The sequence below is a fragment of the Leptonychotes weddellii genome, chromosome 8, assembly GCF_054177405.1.
Source record: "Leptonychotes weddellii isolate Sample4059 chromosome 8, ASM5417740v2, whole genome shotgun sequence".
Classification (NCBI taxonomy): Eukaryota; Metazoa; Chordata; class Mammalia; order Carnivora; family Phocidae; genus Leptonychotes; species Leptonychotes weddellii.
Window position 1 is genome coordinate 66,583,521 of NC_138376.1, and position 20,941 is coordinate 66,604,461.

Consider the following 20,941-nt stretch of genomic DNA (forward strand, 5'->3'; position numbering starts at 1 on the left):
ATGGAGCCCGGCATCGGGCTCCCTGCTCCACGGGAAGCCTGCTTCTCCCTCTCCCACTCCCCCTACTTGTGTTCCCTCTCTCTCTGCGTCTCTGTCAAATAAATAAATAAAATCTTTAAAAAAATATAAAATAAAATGCTTTGCAGTTTAGAAAATGCACTCATTAAAAAAAAAAAAAGAAGAAGAAGAAAAAAAAAAGGTTCAAGAAAGCATCAAGCCACACGGCCAATCTGTACTTTATTCAGCTAAGCCTCAATTCTAAACCTAAATCACTCATTGTATCAACCTTTTCCTCCCTGCATCCCACATAACTAGCATGCAAATTGCAAAAAGTAAGATTTCATCAAGACATATCAAAATACAAGCCATTTACATTCCAGGGATGCAAACTCCTGGCTATGAATACAAAAGTAATTAGGAGAGCATTATCTAATTGTTTACATATTCTCATCGGTGATAATTCTTAAGCTTTCAATGTAGCTTCATTAGGAAAATCCATGGGAATTCATAAGGTTCCAACTTTAAAATAGAAACCTTAATGATAATCCTTCTCTAGTCAGAAGCAAAAAAAGAAGTAATATATGTGCATGAGGCACACATTTTTATGTTCAGGTGAAGAGTTTATAAAGAGAAACCAAAGAGAACCTACTTGATGATTCCTTGAACTGTGGTCTTATTCACACTCAGTCCTTTCAGATAATCCACAATAAGAATTTGTAAATCTTCTTTACTTTCCAATTCTTCTACATAAAGTTCTGTGAACCTGTAAGACAATGATTATTAAATAATAACAACTTTTTAGGAAGTTAATACAGCTATTCTGACAAAAAAATACAAAACACAAGGGGCGCCTGAGTGGCTCAGTCAGTTAAGCATCTGCCTTAGGCTCAGGCCATGATCCCAGGGTCCTGGGGTTGAACCCCTCCTTAAGCTCCCTACTCAGCGGGGAGCCGGCTTTTCCCTCTCCCTCTGCCCCTACCCTGGGTTTTCTCTCACCGCCCCCTCAACCTCACATGCATGCTCTCAAATAAATAAAATCTTCAAAAAAAAAAAAAAAATACAGGGGCGCCTGGGTGGCTCAGTCGTTAAGTGTCTGCCTTAGGCTCAGATCATGATCCCAGGGTCCTGGGATCAAGCCCTGCATTGGGCTCCCTGCTCTGCAGGAAGCCTGCTTCTCCCTTACCCACTCCCCCCTGCTTGTGTTCCCTCTCTCGCTGTGTCTGTGTCAAATAAATAAATAAAATCTTAAAAAAAAAAAAATTAAAAAAAAATACAAAACACAAGAAGTTATGTAAACTCATTTTAACTGCTTATAAAATATGAAAGCCTTTCATCTAGATACAAACTGACCATAATGAAATAGAAGAAGATAAGACCTTTATCCTTATTTTCAGAGGTGTTACTATAACGGCATGTGATAGAAAAATACATGCAACAACAAAAAGCACCCTCATCATCAAAAATAAAATCACTGGAGCAAAGGAAAATACAATGCTTATAGTTTATAAAATTTTCCTGAGAAGGTTTTATTATTCTTCTAATGGGAGGGAGGAATCTAATAAAATTTTAGCACTATTTTAAAATTCAAAATTCAACAAAAGGTCACCAACAAAAATAAGATCATTTATTTTTTCCAAATGCTACATACATAAAATACCAACAAAATACCTTGTTGGTGTCAGTGTTTAATGAACACTGAAAATTAAAAGGCCTTTTACAAATCACTGACCTCATCCAAGAGGATTCAGTTCCTAAAATGCACTTATACTGTTATATGTTCTACTGTTTTATCAGTATGTGAAGGTTTTTCTGATAGCTATAAGGTTATTTGAAGGAAGAAAAAATTTTATGTTCTACAATATTTGTGAGCCACTAAGTATCATACAAACAACCCAAAGGAAAAAATTCTCCAGTGTTCTGGAGTCCTCTGTATTCCTACCACCTAGAGAAGGTAGAGGAATATGACAAACAAGGAAGGATTCCTCTTATCAGAGATCAAGAAATTTCAAGCATGGTTATGAGGTTTCGTTATGTTAATATTATCAATCAATAAAGAGAACTTTAAAGAAAAAAAAAAATCCCCAGGATTCAGGCCGTGTCCCTTCACCTGTTTCTTATTCCTGGTGGGAGATTTCTTTTGCCCACATCTGTTGCTGGGTTCATACAGGCAAATAAACGGAAGTCAGGATGACGAACCAGTGGTTCTGTTAAGAGAAAATTATAAATTCTCAACTGGTAACATCAAGTGATCAGCCACAGGTGCCCAGGGGAAGACTATCTAACTCCACAGAACCTCAGGCCAGGAAACCCTGCCTCAGACTCAGGGGGTTTGGTGCTGGCTGCTCAAACCATCCTTGCTTTTTCTGAAACCCCATTGAAACCAATTTCTAGACTTATGTACCAACTTAATCTTATGCTGCCCTTCCACTACCTTTTAAGGTATAGCTATTCATTATTATTTATATTTTATCACCTATTCACCAGCATATATTTTGTCACTCAGTGTGCCTGTCTACTGTCTACTACCCAAGTAACTTAAATTCTTACTCTTTGCACTCCCAATGCCACCTAACTTGGCAGAAAATTAGTACTATGGAATGAACACTTGGAGGACTATGTAATCCACCTAACCAAAAGAATCTTACTCTAAAGAGGCCAAAAGGGGGCGCCTGGGTGGCTCAGTCATTAAGCGTCTGCCTTCGGCTCAGATCATGATCCCAGGGTCCTGGGATGGAGCCCCGCATCAGGCTCCCTGCTCAGCGGGAAGGCTGCTTCTCCCTCTCCCACTCCCCCTGCTTGTGTTCCCTCTCTCGCTGTCTCTCTCTCTCTGTCAAATAAATAAATAAAAAATCTAAAAAATAAATAAATAAATAAAGAGGTCAAAAGGCCTGGCACCAAATCAAACCTCAATGGGATCAAGTGCTACCTGTGTCTCCTCGATCCAGCAACACCAGGGAGCCAGAGGAGCCTTCAAGTAAACCACTGAGACATTCTAATGTTTCTGGAGCAGCCAGATTAATCTCATCCAACAAGATCCACTCTCCCTTCTTTACGGCCTGAGATAGTGTACCCTAAAAGAAGAGAAAGTAAACTGTTAAAAATCCATTGCAGATAAAGATACACTCACCAAGAGCAGTTATGTAAGCAGGTTTAGAAACAAGAAGTGAGGACAAACCTTGTGCTTGAAGAGCTTTCACCCTCAATGCCAAATGCCTGCCAGCTAGTTGTAAGAGCTAAGGCCAAGTAAACATTTTTTTTTTTTTAAAGATTTTATTTATTTATTTGAGAGAGAGAGAATGAGAGAGAGCAAGCACATGAGAGGGGGGAGGGTCAGAGAGAGAAGCAGACTCCCTGCCGAGCAGGGAGCCCGATGCAGGACTCGATCCAGGGACTCCAGGATCATGACCCGAGCTGAAGGCAGTCGCTTAACCAACTGAGCCAACCAGGCGTCCCCAAGTAAACATTTTTAAATGTCCAGAAGGGTCAAGAGAATATCTTTGAGCCTAACAGAGGGGTGCAACAAACTAAATCATCTCAGTAGACAGATGGTCAGGTAACTAATAACTTATAATGTATTTAGATGTTTATAAGCACCCAAATGGTTATTAAAAGCATCCAAAATAAATAGGTGATGAACATGCAAAGATGAGATAAATGACTAAATCAATAGAGTGCAATGTTTAAATACATAGCCTTTCACATTTGCTGGAGAAAATCAAACTAAATCTTTCCTCCTCTTCACTGATTTATCTCTTCAAGTTCTATTTCCAAGAGCACTGAAAAATCTTAAAATCCACTCAGTTGACACATCAAAAACTAAATTGTTTTATTATTAAATGGTTTATACTTTTGTTTTCATGATGATCCTATCAGAATCTTCTATAAACTTAATTGAAAATAAAACAGAACAAATGTATTGAATTCCAGCATAATGCCAAGTCATGAAATAGGTATAAGCCCTATTTTGAGAGCACTTGACATCCTAATTGGTTATTTTAAAAATAATCCTATTAAGATTAAGCACTGATGACCAAATTTCTCACACCGATGGACATGATCCAGTGACCTTCTCGCTCACCAAAACACCACCTCAAACAAGAGTCCTACCTCCTTTTAGGGTGTAGTCTAAAGTATGTCACAGAAACAATTTTTTAAAAGAAGAATTTAAAAAGCTTAAGTCATGAAAATTTAATTTTTCCACAGGGTGAGAGGACAGAAAACAGTAGAGCTACCCATTTGGTGGAATAGAAAGTGAGGCCTTGGGGTGCCTGGGTGGCTCAGTCATTAAGCGTCTGCCTTCAGCTCAGGTCATGATCCCAGGGGTCCTGGAATCGAGCCCCACATCAGGCTCCTGGGATCGAGCCCCACATCAGGCTCCCTGCTCAGCAGGAAGCCTGCTTCTCCCTCTCCCACTCCCCCTGCTTGTGTTCCTGCTCTTGCTATCTCTCTGTCAAATAAATAAATAAAATCTTTAAAAAAAAAAAAAGAAAGAAAGAAAGAAAGTGAGGCCTCAAGTGAATAGATCCAAATCTATCCCCCCAATCCCTTACCATGAAACAGAGTTCACTAACTGTCCTCAACTACAACTTTAAAAATAAATCAAGGCCCTATAATTTCCATAAAGGACATTTTTCAGAAATCTTCCCCCCAAAGTATTATTTCATTAGTGTTTATTAAGTCTTAAACACAAAGCACTAAAAATATCAACATAAAGAGAATACAAAATAGTAGCCTGCCTAAACTTGCATTTTGCATCAAATCAACATTCCTTTAACCTAAATAACTGAACCAAAATACCTCTACAAATGCAAACAATAGAGCATTTTCAGTCATTTTCATCTGTTGTTGAGCATGGTTGAGTCTAAGACCAAATGCTTCCCATTTCTCTTTTAGGAGTAACCCTAGAAAAGAATAAAGACAAGAATTTAACATACATTTTAGGTTGTAATACACAGAACTTAAACACAAACAAACAAAACAAAACTCACATAAAAATCAAACATCTTAGATGTATAAAAAAATAAATCCAAATACTTATATAATGTTATGTGCCAGCCACTATAGTAATCAGTTCATTTATATGCATATGTACATTAGCTAATTCTTTCACCCCTCACAACAGCCGTTTGAAGTAGGCATCCTTTTCCCCATTTTATGGATGAGGAAGCACAAAGATAACTAAGCTACCAAAAGCCCTTTGGCTGTAGAATCCAGCTTTTTGGAAATAACTTATTTTCTAAGGAAATGTGACTTATTGACCAGTAAGTGGTACCTGTACATCAATATACCAACCATGTTTTTATGGAAATCATGCCTAGAATCACAAGAGCAGCAATATTTCAGAATTAGTCATCTTTGCCCTAAGTCTAGAAAGCTCCAATTTATATGGCTTCATTCTTCCCCACACTCTTCTCCTAATTCTTTAAGGGAATCCAAGTTTGTCTGCCTGATGCACAGCAAAGCCAATCGTGGAGACACCAAGTGTGCAGCAAGGATTTATTCAAAAGGCAGCTGAATGAGGAGACTCTGGACAAGCAAGCCTCAAATCCGCCCTTCCCGAAGAAAGAGAGTCATATTTACAGGCAAGCAAAAACAGGCCTGGGTAAAATGTTGTATCTGTGGTTTTAGTCTGCAGCTGCGCTTATTATTGGTCCCATTAACCCCTCGGTTACCAGTTTCAATCCCCACTGTCTTTTTTTTTTTTAGATTTTATTTATTTGAGAAAGAGCAAGAGTAAGAACACAAGCAGGAGGAGTGACAGAGGGAGAAACAGACTCCCCGCTGAGCAGGGAGCCCAACATGGGGCTCGATCCCAGGACCATAGGACCATGACCTGAACCAAAGGCAAGTGCTTAACCGACTGAGCCACCCAGGAGCCCCACCTCCCCGAATGTCTTTGATCATGATTCATTCTTGAGGGAATTGGGATGACAACAGCTCTAGTTACTTCCGCCTGAAACAGGGTGCAGTTTTGGGGTTTGAGGAATAAAACAACTTCGTGCCTTCTTGGAAATATTCCCTGGTACTTGGCTTAACATGTACCTTCTGCTTGACCAAAACAGTAGTTTCTTCTTTGGTTGTTTGGAGCAACATCGGAAAGCTGACATATACAGCAACTAGACAAGCTACTAAAAGCAGCTGAAGTCCTTTATTTCCATGCAGCTAATACACTTCATCAAAAATAAGGAGCTTTACAATCTGGGAAAGAGTTGTATACCCAACGCTCTTTCTTGTCACTCCATCTCATTTTTCTGCTGTGGCTGACAACTGCATTATCACCAGTTAGTTCTTTCACAGCGATGCTCGGAAGTTCTAGACATTTGCTGAATTTGTCGCTGGTACTGGAAGTAGTCTCAAACACAACTGACTGGATTCTATTGAATCTCCTCATTCCTGTAAAAGCCAGCTGCCTGATCTAAGTCTTCGATATAAACTGGTTTTTCTTCAAAGCCAAATGGCATTAGTTCACTGTAGGGGTTGGCTTGTGACACCAATGACACTAGTAAGAAGGTGAATGCAGGAAATATTTAATTGTGGAGAAGAATACTCATATTATAGCAGGTGGATCCTGGAGTGCTGACACAGCACCTCCTACTATGACCAGGTGGGTTCAATCAGCTTCAGTGGCCACTACCTGGATACACCTCTCTGGTCTGTTTTTCTGCATGTCCATATATAGATCCTGTGCAGGTAAAAAGCAGGAAATCTGGCCACTGTTCTTTTCCTCTATTAGAGACACAGCTGTTCTTACAGTGACATTTCAAGCATGTACAAACACCATCACCTGGTGTCGAGTCTTTACTGCTTGTGGATTCAACCTGCTGTAAAGTATATAGCAAATCAGTAACCTCAAGTAATCACACTCATCTGTTAGTCTGTCTCCTGAAAAACACCTTTTAAGGTCTGTCGGGGTGGGGCACATGGGTGGCACAGTCGGTTAAGCGGCCAACTCTTGGTTTCAGCTCAGGTCATGATCTCAGTCAGGGTCATGAGATCGAGCCCCAGGTTGGGCTCTGCACTCAGCACGGAGTCTGCTTAAGACTCTCTCTCCTTCTGCCCCTCCCCCCATGCTCACTTGCTCCCTCTCTCTAAAAATAAAACCTTAAAAAAAAAAAAAAATCTGTCAGGGCTCACAAGAATAGTTAGCAAATTTTTGTTCCAAAGATGGTGGATGAAATCGGTGCCCAAGGTGTGCCACCATCCAAGGTTTGGGTGATCCTGGCTCTTAGGTATTTTTGTCTTTCTTTCTCTAAGGTCAAAAGTTCCCTTTCCTTCCAACTAGCCCCATGAGCATGTACCAGGAAAGGGCTTCAGTATAGTGAAGCCATTATGTATGGGTATAAATTAACATTTTCTCCTTTTGACAAGAATATTTTTCTTAGAAAAACATCACAATTCAACATTGTTTCTTCTTAGCCTGAGTTTAATTGTTCTGGACCTTAGGTAAGAAGTTTGCTCCATATTTCATAAACTAGTCTTAGTCTTGAGAATAGGTCAGTTCTGTTAAACAGTTGTCTTAGCTCAGGAGGCAGTCCTGCAGGTGGGCTCTCAAAGTTAGGCCTGGTAAGGCTGCTAGGTAAGCAAGGTATCTGTAAGCAAGGTATCAAGCTGATATTTCCAAGGGGCTTTATCAGCTCCAAAAACTCAACCCACTTCCTTAAAGCCATCTGGTCACATTTGAGTCTATGCATTTCACCCTCAAATATGACATTCCAGTCAAAGCCTTGGTAATATAACCAATGTTTCCAGTGGTGTCCTGTTACAAGGAGAACAGATTCTTAGAGAACTTTTGCTAATAACTATAATTGCCATGAAAATATAAGAACTTTCACTGAGACTTTCTGAATTCTGGAGAAAAAAATAAATGTTTCATATTTGTTTACAAAGGAATATTGTATTAAATTTCTGTGAGTCATAGCTTAAGAGAAAAAGTTTCCTTAAATCCAGAAGAGCAAACATTAGAGAGCCAACAATATGTCAAACAAAAGTCATAAAAAAATAATCATTTTTCTCAATTCTTTTATTCCCATGTTATTCTACTTGAATCCAGCTTTTTCATTAGTTCCAGCAATTTTTACCTAGTTCAGTTTTATGATCTTAAAGGCATCAAAAAACTATTTGTCAAAGTCCTTTCCATGAATTGCCTTGAAGCTGAAACATATTTGCAAGATCATTAGAGTAAAACAGTAACTATAAATGACAAAAGACTAAAAAATGGCCATGGTTAAAGATCTGATCAGAGTTCATTATAATGCAGCTGACAGGGAAATCTGGTTATTAGTGGGGCACACAACATTTTAATAATTAGAATTACAAGTGATGACACTGTACTAGGATATATTAAAATCTTATAACCTAGGAAGGTTTATCATCACTTATTTGACAATGCTTCCCATGTAGTAACATACAAAATAAGCCTAATTAGTAAAAAAGACTTTATTCAGAAGTTGAACTTTGGGAAGTTTGTCAGAAGTATCAGAAAGTTTTGAAGCATATGCCAAAACAGGATTACAGATCATTACAAAACCTAATTACCTATCTAGCCAAGGCAGCAATAGAGATTCTAAAGGCAAATACAGAGGGTTACAGAGTTGTTAGCAACACTTAGAGGACTTTCAATATTGAGAAGATTCAACTTTCTTAAGTAATCAAGGACCTAAGAGAGACAAAACATAGAAATTTTGTTTTTCTAAGCAGGTCACATTTAAGATAAAGAAAAACCTTTGTTTACAATTTCTTATTAGATCAATAATCTAAGGAAACTACTATTTTAATATGAAAACCTAACTCCAATTTTATGCCAGTATACTTCCGATATTAACACTTACTCATTCCAACAAGATGAATTCTTTAAAAATTCATCAAGTCCCTTCCTTTTTCCTCCCTGTCATCTCCCATGTTGACATATACTTATCGGGATGAGGACATCCAGGGCACAGTGTGGATCTGATTTCTTGTGGTGCGTGGCAGTGATGTGCTGACCAGAATCTCCATCAGAAATGAAGGGCTCTCGGCTACAGGGGCACTGCCAACAGTCCTCAACTCTGGAGATGCCATCAGGGACTGCCTCGACTGAAGACAGCTGTCTTGCCAAGGACATGCCCTCTTCCCAGGTGGTCACATCCAATGACTATTATGAAAGTCCAGCCCCAATTTTGCCCAAATTTAGGATGGTTCTGAAGGATAATCCAAATTTGTAACTCCTCAGAGAATCAGCTAAGGCTTCTTTTGATACTGTATCACTGCTCAATTTCTGCCTAATCTTGCTGTCTTACTCTCTTCTCTTCCCCAGGTGTTGATCACTCCCTAATAAACTTTACATACTAATATCCATAATCTTAGTGCCTACCATGCACAAAATTCCTTTCCAAAGATTCCCTTGTCACAAACCTTCTACAGCTTTCCTTTTTACATTCACATTTTGTCTTCAATTTTCCCTCTTTAAATAACCAGTCTCACTTTCCCTGCATACAGAGTTGTTTCCTTTATCATTTTCAGTAATTCTATGTATTAGAACTTTTAACTCTTAGAAACCTTAAATTTCTAGTAAAAACTAAGTAGTAACTACTTGTGAACTGTTTGTTGTACCGGCATCTTTAGATTGGTGAATTTATGACATTAAAGAATTTTTAGAAATATATGCCTTATCTCAGCATGGCACAAAAACATGTTTACTAACAAACCCAAATATCTTTAGTTTCTCTGTAATAAGAGGCCAAAATCAGATAAACCTATGTTTAGTAATGTTTTATCTTATTTAGAAACGATCTAGCTATTTAGTGACATCATTTAACTTAGTAAAACCTTAAAGTTTTAGGTTATCAAAGATTTTGAAAGCTACTGAAAAGTTTACCTGTAAACCTTTTTATCTTATTTACATTTGTTTGTTCTGAACAATGATATTTAGATTACCCATAAAAACTTTAAAAGACAAAGTCATTCGCCCAAGCTATATATATATATTTTTAAAAAGTTATATCAACTTATTTGACTTAAGTAAATCCAGGCAGAACAAGAGTAATACTGATAATTCTAAAGACATATCTATTTTAATTAAACCAACAACCTAAAATTAACTTTACCGAATATTTTTTCAGATCATGTGAACCTGAAAAGCTTGGGTTAGTTTCTGAGTTTTAGAATGCCCAACTCTCATAAGTACTTGCCTTCAAACTAACTTAAACAGTGCTCTTTTACAAACTAATTTTAGCAATACTATCCAGAGGTGGAGAAAATATCTCTTATTTACAACATACATGAACACATATACGAATACATAGACAAGATGCAAACAAAATATACAGAACAAATCCAATTGAGAGATGGTATTATAATTTATGGATTCATTAACTGATCATTGTTATCCGGAGTCTAATGAACATTATGGCCAAGCAGTGTTGCAAAAAAAAAATCATCCTTTTTTCTTTCATAAGTTCGTAACACTGCCCAATTTTGAAGAATATAGCCCAAAGGGCTGCGTTCAGGAATCAAATTGTCATTTCCCATTTTCCAATTAGAAATCCCAACAAAAGCTGCAGCAACAAACCAAATGAAGACCCGAATGCCTATGTGAGCACTGGTTCCTCCCTAAAAGTCGGGGCTTCACCAACTGAACCAAATGGCTTCCTAGTCAACCTTTTCCTAATCAAGCAAGAAAAGGAGGCTAAGAGAGCCAAGCCAAATGGGAGGAAGAAATTAGCTCACCAAGACAGATCTGTCCAAACCAAAAACCATTTCCTTGCCACAACAGCTAAATTAAGCATGGAGGGCTGGCAGCACCCAGTAAGGGTGGGGCCTCAGGGACAATTCCTAGGACAAGGAGCCTAAGCAGCTGCTTGAACTTGTCACCAAATTCTCGTTATCAGCTGGCGGCTCATGAACCACTGGCAAAAACATCCTGGCTGGCTCACCAAATTGGTAACTAAACCCAAGTTCATGTGCCTGACACAGCAAAGCCAACTGAGTATGTAGCAAGGAAAGGGGTTTACTCAGGAGGCAGCCAAGGGGCACCTGGCTGGCTGGCTGTAGAGCACGTGACTCTTGATCTTGGGATTGTAGGTCCAAGCCCCACTTGGGGTGTAGATTATTTAAAAATAAAATATTAAAAAAAAAGAGAGAGGCAGCCAAACAAGGTGATGGGCTAATAAGCCTCAAATCTGCCTTGCAGGAGAGCAGAGTCAGGGATGTTTAAGGGAAAACACTGCAGCCTCATTTATTAGTCTGCAGCTGTGCTTATTAGTCATGCTAACCCTTTGGTCACTGGTTTTAATTCTGCTAATCAAGCCCCAGCCTCATGGCGTCCCACTAGTAGTATAGGTCCTATTCTTACCAGTTTCACTTTCTTTTCCATCCTTGTTGACAGCCGACTTGTGAACATGCTGCATTAGTCTGAGGAGATCATGCCACCGTTTCTGCCTGTAACAGGTCTGAATGTGCCCCAAGAATGTAAAGTTTTGCTTTTTGGAAAATGTCTGGGCAAAGAGTTCTTCAAATGCCTCCCGTAAGGGCAGCCAAATAAGCTTATGATCCACTGGTTTGTAACTGAAACAAAGGTAAATGTAATTCACAAACTTCTGAAGCTAATAGAAATTAGAAATCATGTATTAGAATATAGGAACAAGTCTAAGATTTCATTTATTCAAAATCAGGAATAATACCAAAATACTTTTTGAAAAATCTGTTAAAGTTTTATTTTTTTTAAAGATCTATTTATTTAAGAGAGAGAGCGAGAGAGCAGGGGGAGAGGGGGAGGGAGAGAAATCCTCAAGCAGACTCCCCGCTGAATAAGGAGCCCAACATGCGGCTCAAGCCCAGGACCCTAGGATCATGACCTGAGCCAAAATCAAGAGTTGGCCACTAAACCAACTGAGCCATCCAGGCGCCCTGATGTTAAAGTTTTAAGTTATTATCTATTTCCTTCACTCTCAGTGTTTGAAGGGCCTATAAACTAAAGGTAAAAACTAGTATTAGATAAACAGTATTAAGAAAAAAATTGGGGGGCGCCTGGGTGGCTCAGTCATTAAGCATCTGCCTTCGGCTCAGGTCATGATCCCAGGGTCCTGGGATCAAGCCCTGCATTGGGCTCCTTGCTCGGCGGGAAGCCTGCTTCTCCCTCTCCCACTCCCCCTTGTTTGTGTTCACTCTCTCGCTGTGTCTCTCTCTCTTAAATAAATAAATAAAATCTTTAAAAAAAAAGAAAAAAAAATTGGAAATTTCTAGTTGGACAGTGAGAGGTATGTCACTTATTTTACTAACATGTTTAAATAAACATCATGTATAGTACTTAATAACTTTTTGGTCAATCTTAAAATATGGTTTTTCAGGATATTTTAGAAGAAAACACGACATCTGAAATCAATTAACTTAAGCAAAGCGAGCACAGCTCATGGCTTCTCAATTGACAGCGGGAGGATATTGTTCTTAAAGAGAAACAAGGGGAGAAGGGGAAGCAACAAAATCTTAGACATTGCAATGGTTTGTGGCCCTCCAAAGCTCAACATTTTATTTCTTACTATTTATTTTTTTTTAAATTTTATTTATTTGACAGAGACACAGTGAGAGAGGGAACACAAGCAGGGGGAGTGGGAGAGGGAGAAGCAGGCTTCTCGCCAAGCAGGGAGCCCAAAGGCAGACGCTTAATGACTGAGCCACCCAGGCACCCCTATTTCTTACTATTTAGATTCTCTCTTATTCTTTAGTATTTCTCTGGTTGGGAAGCTAGGAAATGAATTCATATAAATTAATTAATTAGGGCACCTGGGTGGCTCAGTTGGTTAAGCGACTGCCTTCGGCTCAGGTCATGATCCTGGAGTCCCTGGATCGAGTCCCGCATCGGGCTCCCTGCTCGGCAGGGAGCCTGCTTCTCCCTCTGACCCTCCCCCCTCTCATGTGCTCTCTGTCTCTCTCATTCTCTCTGTCTCAAATAAATAAAATCTTTAAAAAAAAAATTCATTCATTCATTCATTCATTCATTTACTTAAAGCAGTAGGCTCCACATTCATTCATTCATTCGTTTAAAGCATTAGGCTCCACACCCAGCGTGGAGCCCAATGCAGGGCTTGAACTCATGACCCTGAGATCAAGACCTGAGCTGAGATCAAGAGTGGGACACTTAACTGACTGAGCCACCCAGGTGCCCCTCATATAAATTTTAATATTCAGGGGGAGGGGCAATAATGAAGAGTTGAGAAACACTGCTGTAGCTGAAAGTTGCTCAAGCAGCGCTAATTGTTCCCAAAAAACCTCAAGAATACAATTTTCTATAACCTAAGATACTAAATACTATAATTAAAGGACAATGACATAAATTTCGTTTCCAAGAAAAATAACTTGAGAACCAAAACAATACCAAATATGTTTCAGAACAGTCAAGCACAATTAGAGAACTCATGGACACTATTTACTCATTAGACTGTGAGGGAGGAACCATGAAACAAAGTAAAACCAAGGCCCTGATACTGAGCATCTATCAAAGAGTCTGATTCCAGAGAGAAAAAGAATGAGAACTTCAAACTCATTTACACTTACCAGTAAGCACTAACACATCAGTAAAGACATTTATTTACTCTATTTACTCAACAAAAATTTACTGAGTACCTGCTAGGTGTTAGGCACTGAGTAAACAAGACCCACAAGATCCTGCCCCACTGTAGCTTACAATCTAAAGAAAGAGACAATAAAAAAATATATCTACTATAAAACATCAAGTAGTAGTAAGTGCTATGAATATAAAGGAGTGGGTGAAGAAGGCACTGGTAAATTTAGATATGATAGTCAGAAAGGCTTTGTTAAAGACGGGAATTTGAAGGCGACCCAAATCAAGCAAGGAAAGGAGCTAAGCCAAACATCTGTGGGTGGCAAGGGATGTCACAGAGAGAAGAGCAAACATCTAGGTGCAACATGGAAAAGTGAGTGGCTGGAACTCAGTGGCAGAACCAGACAAAGGAAATTATGTCAGAGAAGTGCTACCACCTGATTATGAAGGGCTTCAGAGGTCAAAAAAAGCCTTTAGAATATACTCTAAATAGACTGAGAAGTCAGTGCAAGGATTTGAGGTAGACAGCGATGTGATTTGATGATACCTTTGAAGTATCATTAACTACTAAATGGACAGAGACCTTTGGGAAGTTAGGAGTAGAAGCAAGGATGAGAGACCTACACACTGGACCAAGCAAACAATGATGAACAGTAGAAGTAGTGAGGAATTAAGCAAAACACACATTTTATTTAAATAAAATTGCTAGTCTAGCTTCCCCTCTCTTCCTTGGCGCTGCCTGCGGAGGTGGCAGCCATCTGTTACTGGGCATCATGGCTGCCCTCAGACCTCTGGTGAAGCCCAAGATCGTTAAAAAGAGAACCAAGAAGTTCATCTGGCACCAGTCACTGATATGTCAAAATTAAGCGCAACTGGCGGAAACCCAGAGGCATTGATAATAGGGTGCACAGAAGATTCAAGGGCCAGATCTCGATGCCCAACATTGGTTACAGGAGCAACAAGAAAACAAAGCACATGTTGCCCAGTGGCTTCCGGAAGTTCCTAGTCCACAACATCAAGGAGCTTGAAGTGCTGCTGATGTGTAACAAATCTTACTGTGCAGAGATTGCTCACAATGTCTCCTCCAAGAACCACAAAGCCATGGTGGAAAGAGCAGCCCAGCTGGTAATCAGAGTCACCCAATCCCAATGCCAGGCTGCACAGCGAAGAAAATGAATAAACAGCTTGTTGTGCACATCATATTTGTGTTAATAAAACCATAAAACTAAAAAAAATAAATAAAATTGCTAGTCTAAAGGTGACAGTACAAATGGAACCCAAAGCTAACTGAGGCAGCAGAGTAATGATTAAAAACACACACACTCAGTACAGACTGCCTGGGTCCAAACATGAACCACCCATTACCTTAACAAGGTACTTAATCCCCATGTATCTCAGTTCTCTCGTGTGTATAACCGGGTAATAGTCTGTGCCTCATGGTTGCTAAAAAGGCGAAGTGAGTTAACACAAATAAAGGCCTCCAGGGCGCCTGGGTGCCACAGTCCGTTAAGTGTCCCACTCTTGGTTTCAGATTAGGTCACAATCTCAGGGTGCTGGGATCAAGCCCTGCAGTGGCTTGTGGGGAGTCTGAGGATTTTCTCTCCTTCTGCACCCCCCCACTCTCTTGCCCACTCTCTAAAATAAAAAAATAAATCTTTAAAAAGTAAAAAATAAAGGACTCCAAATAGTGCCTGGAACATGAGTACATATAAGAATTAGCTGTTATAATTATTAATGTTATTAACTGGCTCAAGTCTATTAAGTTCATGAAAAAAGTAGCTTATTCCTACAAATTAGACTAAAAAACATTTGTTCATTTAAAGCACAGCATAGTGGCTGAAACAGTTAAGTCAATAAAAGTCAAATTTTCAAATGATGAAAAAAATGAATCAACATATATACACTTCAGAAAGGAAAAAAAATTAATTGTAACACACTCAGTGGGAACCAACCTGACACCTGAGAGAATATAACACTGAGAATGCATTTAAGAATTCATTTGAAAATAGCTAAAAACAAAAGAAAATAACTCTCTAAAACTGTAATATGTGAAAGAAGATAAAACAGCACATGCTCAGTAACTGAAATGATAAACACTCTTCTTCCTTTTAGAGTCAAGATTCCAAGTTTAAGCATGCACTTCTGCCCCCTCTCTTCTGTGCAGATGTTTCTACGGGTGGCAAGAAAGAGGACGCGAGTTGGTGGCCTTTCCATTTCTATGAGATCTTTAATTTTCCTCCCCTTTTTTTCTTTCCTTCATTGCCAACTTCTCCAAGGGTCCCTCCCCTTCTCTATACAGCTGTTTCTTCCTCAGTGGTTGCCCTTCCCAATCCCCTTCTCCATAATCAGTGCTGTGAATCCGTGCTCTGGGTTTTGCCATTTAGTCCTAGACTTTCTCTTTCTGGAATGATTTTATCTGCTTCATCTAAGTGTCCTCTACCTCTGTGTCCTCTACTCTTTTTCATAGAGTTTCATCATAAGCTCTCCTCACCCCCAACTCTGTTGGAACTTGGTTTAGTTCTCCACTCACAGGTAATCTGAAGGACTACGTTCTGCCTACCAGAATAACAGGGGCGCCTGGCTGGCTCACTTGATCTCGGGGTTATAGGTTCAAGCCCCACGTCGGGTGCAGAGATTACTTAAAAATAAAATCTCAAAAAAAAAAATTTTTTTTTAAATGAGTTAAAAATTAAATGGATGGGATCCTGGCTGGCTCAGTCAGTAGACCATGCAATTCTTTTTTTGATCTCAGGGTCATTAGTTCAAGCCCCACGTTGGGTGTGGAGCCTACTTAAAAAAAAAAAAAAAAATTAAATGAAGGAAAAAGATATACGAAGCCAATACTAATCAAAAAACAAGGGGGTACATATACTAACAAAGATCAGAAGGCAATCTACATAACATAGTTGAAGACTTTGACGGTCTTCAAAGCTTTACTTTTATAAAGTGTCTTTATTCTCAATAATAATCTTTTTAAAATCAATCTAAAGGATCCAGATTTGCAAAACAAATTAGGTCTATAAATTTCTTTCATTATTTTTTTACAATAGTATTTGATACATGTAAAATATGTTTAACATAAGTTATAAAACCTAATAAAGGGGTGCCTGGGTGGCTCAGTCGTTAAGCGTCTGCCTTCACCTCAGGTCATGATCCCAGGATCCTGGGATCGAACCCCACATCGGACTCCCTGCTCTGCGGGAAGCCTGCTTCTCCCTCTCTCACTCCCCCTGCTTGTGTTCCTGCTCTCGCTTTCTCTTTCTCTCTGTGAAATAAATAATTTTTAAAAAGAAAAGAAAACCTAATAAAACGGATGAAACCACACATCCCCAAAACAGAAATATCCTTTCTCTATCCCACCTCCCTTCAACTCTTAAATTTTGTTTTCCACTCCCTTGTGTTTTTAAAGTCATTTTTTAGTCTTTCCATCTTACACACAAAAATTCATAAGCAAGGAAGTCATCCATGCATCTGCAATATGTTATATATTAAAAGATTTGATTTATACCACTTTCTAGTAATACAAAAGTATAGGAAGCAAGGCATATTTCCAACCATACAAAAACTGAAGCATATGTAAGTTTTCTTTTTGATAACTGATGCTAACCTATGAACAAGGAAAAATGAATATATATTCTTTTTAGCAAGTCCACTAAAACAAAATTCCAGTTACCATATTCTGATTCCAACCTTTTCATATTATCAATTGCATCAGGACACAAATGGGCATCTTTGTACTCACTACGTTTAAAACTACTTACAATGGCTGACATAACACTACGAATTCTTAGAAGAGACAGACACAGTCCATGTTCAATAAGTACAAGACCAGACATTTGTGTTAGGTATACATAACAGGAGAATATTCCTGAAGACATATATAGATACAGAATAGGGAGAAATATACGGTAGTAGAGATATACCTAGTTAAGTAACAAATTCTATATATTAGTAAGAATACATTGTCAAATACCTCAATGAGGAAAAGGGGAGATTGTCAATTAACTGACAGAAATAAAATAAAAACAAAGCAGAGGGCGCCTGGGTAGCTCAGTTGGTTAGGCGACTGCCTTCGGCTCAGATCATGATCCTGGAGTCCCGGGATCGAGTCCTGCATCAGGCTCCCTGTTCAGCAGGGAGTCTGCTTCTCCCTCTGACCCTCCCCCCTCTCATGCTCTCTCTATCTCATTCTCTCTCTCAAATAAATAAATAAAATCTTAAAAAAAAAAAAAGCAGAACGATCACTGGGGAAAAAATAACAAAGTGAAAGTAGAATTAGAGTAAGAAAGGTAAGCCTTAGCTAATTGATCTTAAGACAGAATATATATTTAAGAGCATTAAGTACATCATTACTAATATGTGTAGAACAGAATATAAGTAATGGGCAAGAAAAGGAAAAGTACCAAAGGAAGCAGGATTCAAAGTAGCACTCTAACCACAGCAAGGAGGGATATAAGACAAAGAGAGCGAAAATAAAAACTGCTGTAATGTGGCCCTCAAAAAAACAGATAAATGAAAACCTTTTTGGCAGAAGCCATTAAGAGCAAAAAGGACAATAAATTCTACTTTATGTCTTTAAGGATTTTTTTGAGCAATTGTTTTGAATCAATGGGACAGATTCCAATATCACTCAATATAAGGTATGCCAACAGCATCCAGCAGTTTTACGGCCTTCAGCACAAACTAAAATTGTGAACTGAACATATTCAAAAACACCAAGAGGGAGAAGGGCATTTTAATGACCACAGTGGAGTCCCATGAGCAGCATTTAACCAAGTAGAGAGCTACTTAATGTTTCAAAGATAATTGAACTGCAGGAGAGAGTCTAGCTCTAAGGCACTGTGACTCTAGAATGTACGCTTTAGATAAATGACTGTTGATTATATATATTAGTTGATTAGTTGATTATACACTTGTTTTTTTTTTTCCTTCTCCATTCCAGCATGATCTCTGAGAGCAAGAACCTCAAGTTTTCTTTAAAATAAAGAGAAACAGGGATGCCTGGGTGGCCCAGTTGGCTAAGCGTCTGCCTTTGGCTCAGGTCATGATCCCAGGGTATTGGGATTGAGTCCTGCATCCAGCTCCTTGTTCAGCAGGGAGCCTGCTTCTCCCTCTCTGACAAATAAAATCTTTTAAAAAAAAGATTAATAAAACAAAGAGAAACATCTACACATCCAAGAGCTCCTCAATAAAGTCCAATAAATAACCTGCTGGAGTGGGGGTGCAAGTCTTTGAACCTTTTTCTAAGGCTAATTTTGAGCTTTAAAAGGACAAACTATTTGTTCCTCAAGCAGTGAACACAAAATAACAAGAAAATTATTTTAAACCATACTTACCCCCCAAGCAAGTCTGCAGTGTCACTTTGTTGATTCATATTGACGACCCTCAAACGGTGGCCTTTTAAAAAGAAAGGGCAAAAGGGTCACTCTGAAAATTTCAAGACTAATTATATCCAGTGATCCTTAAGGATGTGTGGGCATAGGCATAGGGGAAATCTTTTAACGTACACTTCCTCGGATTCTCTTATTTTACTTTTAGGAATTTCAACCATCCAAAATTTTCATCTACCCCAGAAAGATATGTACAAGATTTATTGTGTATTATCGCTCTGGCATCAGATTAACTGAAAACAACAAAAAAATCCTTCAGTAAGTCAATGTCTATAAATGAGAATTAAATAAACATCCAGTATGGAATATTATTATTTAGCCATTAGATAGAAATGAGGCAGTTCTATTTTTAAAGATGTCCAGTTTGCTTATGAACTAACTAAATGCAATAAATAGAGTATAATCCCATTTTTTCAATACAAAACCAAACTTAAATGTTTATATATTTGCAGACCATAGATTAGAACCAAAAAAAGTTAATACCAAGCCGTTAACAGTGGTTATTTCCAGGGGGGAAAAATTACATTATTTTCAAGGAAAAAATTTCCAGTGATAATTTCCAGGTAAAGTGGAGTGGTGGCACTTTTTAAACTCCAGTATTCTGTGGACTTCTTATTGGGGCGGACGGGGGGGTGGTGGCAATCCGTGTGAAATGTTTTTTGTCTGGGAGCAGAGTGCTTCCCCTCTAAGTTACCTGTAATGTGAGCCAAGTACTGGACAGTAGAGGTTTTGCCCGTCCCGGTCTCTCCCACCAGCAACACAGGCTCCCCTTTGCTAACGCACACCGCCAGCTGTTCAATAAGAACAGAGGATGGCCTTGTAGGAGCAAAAGTGAGCTTCTCCCTGGGAAGGCGAAAACAAGTAAGCGGTCAGAAAGGCAGGCTACAAGTTTTTCTTAAGTGTTGTATTGAGGAACCAGATTTTCCAGACTCCACAAAAATGAGAAGACAACTCACAGTAGCTGTCTTCATGCTATAAAACAGACATCCTTATAGCCTATGAATTGCAGAATTCATTCATTCTACAAACGTTGAGTATGTATACACCTGGTACTTTACTAGACTCTGGAGATTCAAAAGACCAATAAGATGAGACATTATCTGTACTAGCTATGTCATCTTAGGCAAATTACTTAGCCTCTCTTAGCCTTGGTTTCCTCACCTGTAAAATTTGGATCAAGTTACTCTTTGTGGTGGGTTGAATAGTCTTCCCCAAAATTCAGGTCTACCCAGAACCTATGAATGTAACCTTATTTGGAAAGAAGGTCTTTGCAGATATAATAAAGTTAAAACCCTATCATACTAGGCTTAAGGATGAGCCTTAAATCCAATGACTGGTATCCTTACAAAGACAGAGAGAGACTTAGAAACACAAACACACACAAGAAAAAAGATGGTATGACAATGGAGACAGAGATGGGAGAGACGTAACTACAGAGACAAGGAACACCAAAGATGGCTGGTAGCCATCAGAAGCCAGGAGGAGGCAAAAGCCTTCAGTGGAAGTGTGGCCTTGCCAACATCATGATTTCAGACTTCTAGTCTCCAAAACTGTGAGAGAATAAATGTCTGTTGTTTTAGGCTACCAAGTTTATGGTAATTTATTATGGCAGCCATAAGACTCTAATAAGTTAATTCATAAAATTATTATAACCACTACATGAGAAAACATATGCAAAGCGCTTAGCACAATATTAGGCGTATAGTAAGCATTTAATAAATGGTAATTAGATCTCAGAATCTTGTAAAATTCCAGCCTTCAAGGAATTAACAGACTAACATTAGGACCTTACTTGACTTCCAAGTGAGGCTTAGTTTGCTAAATACACTAAAGTGAATAAAATAAAAAATACATCTTTGCTAGTCCCAAGTCCCTAATCACCCTCATCACCTCCTTCACCTATTAACATCTAATTTCATAGAATATACTTTAGAAAAGCACTGCTTCTTACCATCCTGCACAGTGGAGAGACCACCGTTCATACACATTTTGCTCGGACACAAGGGGCTGGACTAGT

The 20,941-nt window shown here is 38.8% G+C and overlaps 1 protein-coding gene and 1 pseudogene across 3 annotated transcripts in view; one reads left to right on the forward strand and one right to left on the reverse strand.

Moving 5' to 3' along the window:
• Nucleotides 1-20,941, reverse strand: part of MDN1 (midasin AAA ATPase 1) — a 158,771-nt gene that overhangs the window by 104,784 nt on the left and 33,046 nt on the right. For all 3 annotated transcript variants that reach the window (XR_014147804.1, XM_081828637.1, XM_081828638.1), the window contains exons 14-20: nucleotides 19,619-19,767; nucleotides 18,871-18,931; nucleotides 11,330-11,541; nucleotides 4,798-4,901; nucleotides 2,927-3,071; nucleotides 2,108-2,204; nucleotides 650-763 (exon numbers count right to left, since the gene is read on the reverse strand). Coding sequence is in view for 2 of the 3 variants with exons in the window: in XM_081828637.1 (XP_081684763.1) it covers nucleotides 650-763; nucleotides 2,108-2,204; nucleotides 2,927-3,071; nucleotides 4,798-4,901; nucleotides 11,330-11,541; nucleotides 18,871-18,931; nucleotides 19,619-19,767 (882 nt within the window). In the remaining variant the exon portion in view is untranslated. The remainder of the gene's footprint in view (nucleotides 1-649; nucleotides 764-2,107; nucleotides 2,205-2,926; nucleotides 3,072-4,797; nucleotides 4,902-11,329; nucleotides 11,542-18,870; nucleotides 18,932-19,618; nucleotides 19,768-20,941) is intronic.
• LOC115937427 (large ribosomal subunit protein eL32 pseudogene) lies at nucleotides 14,254-14,714 on the forward strand (annotated as a pseudogene).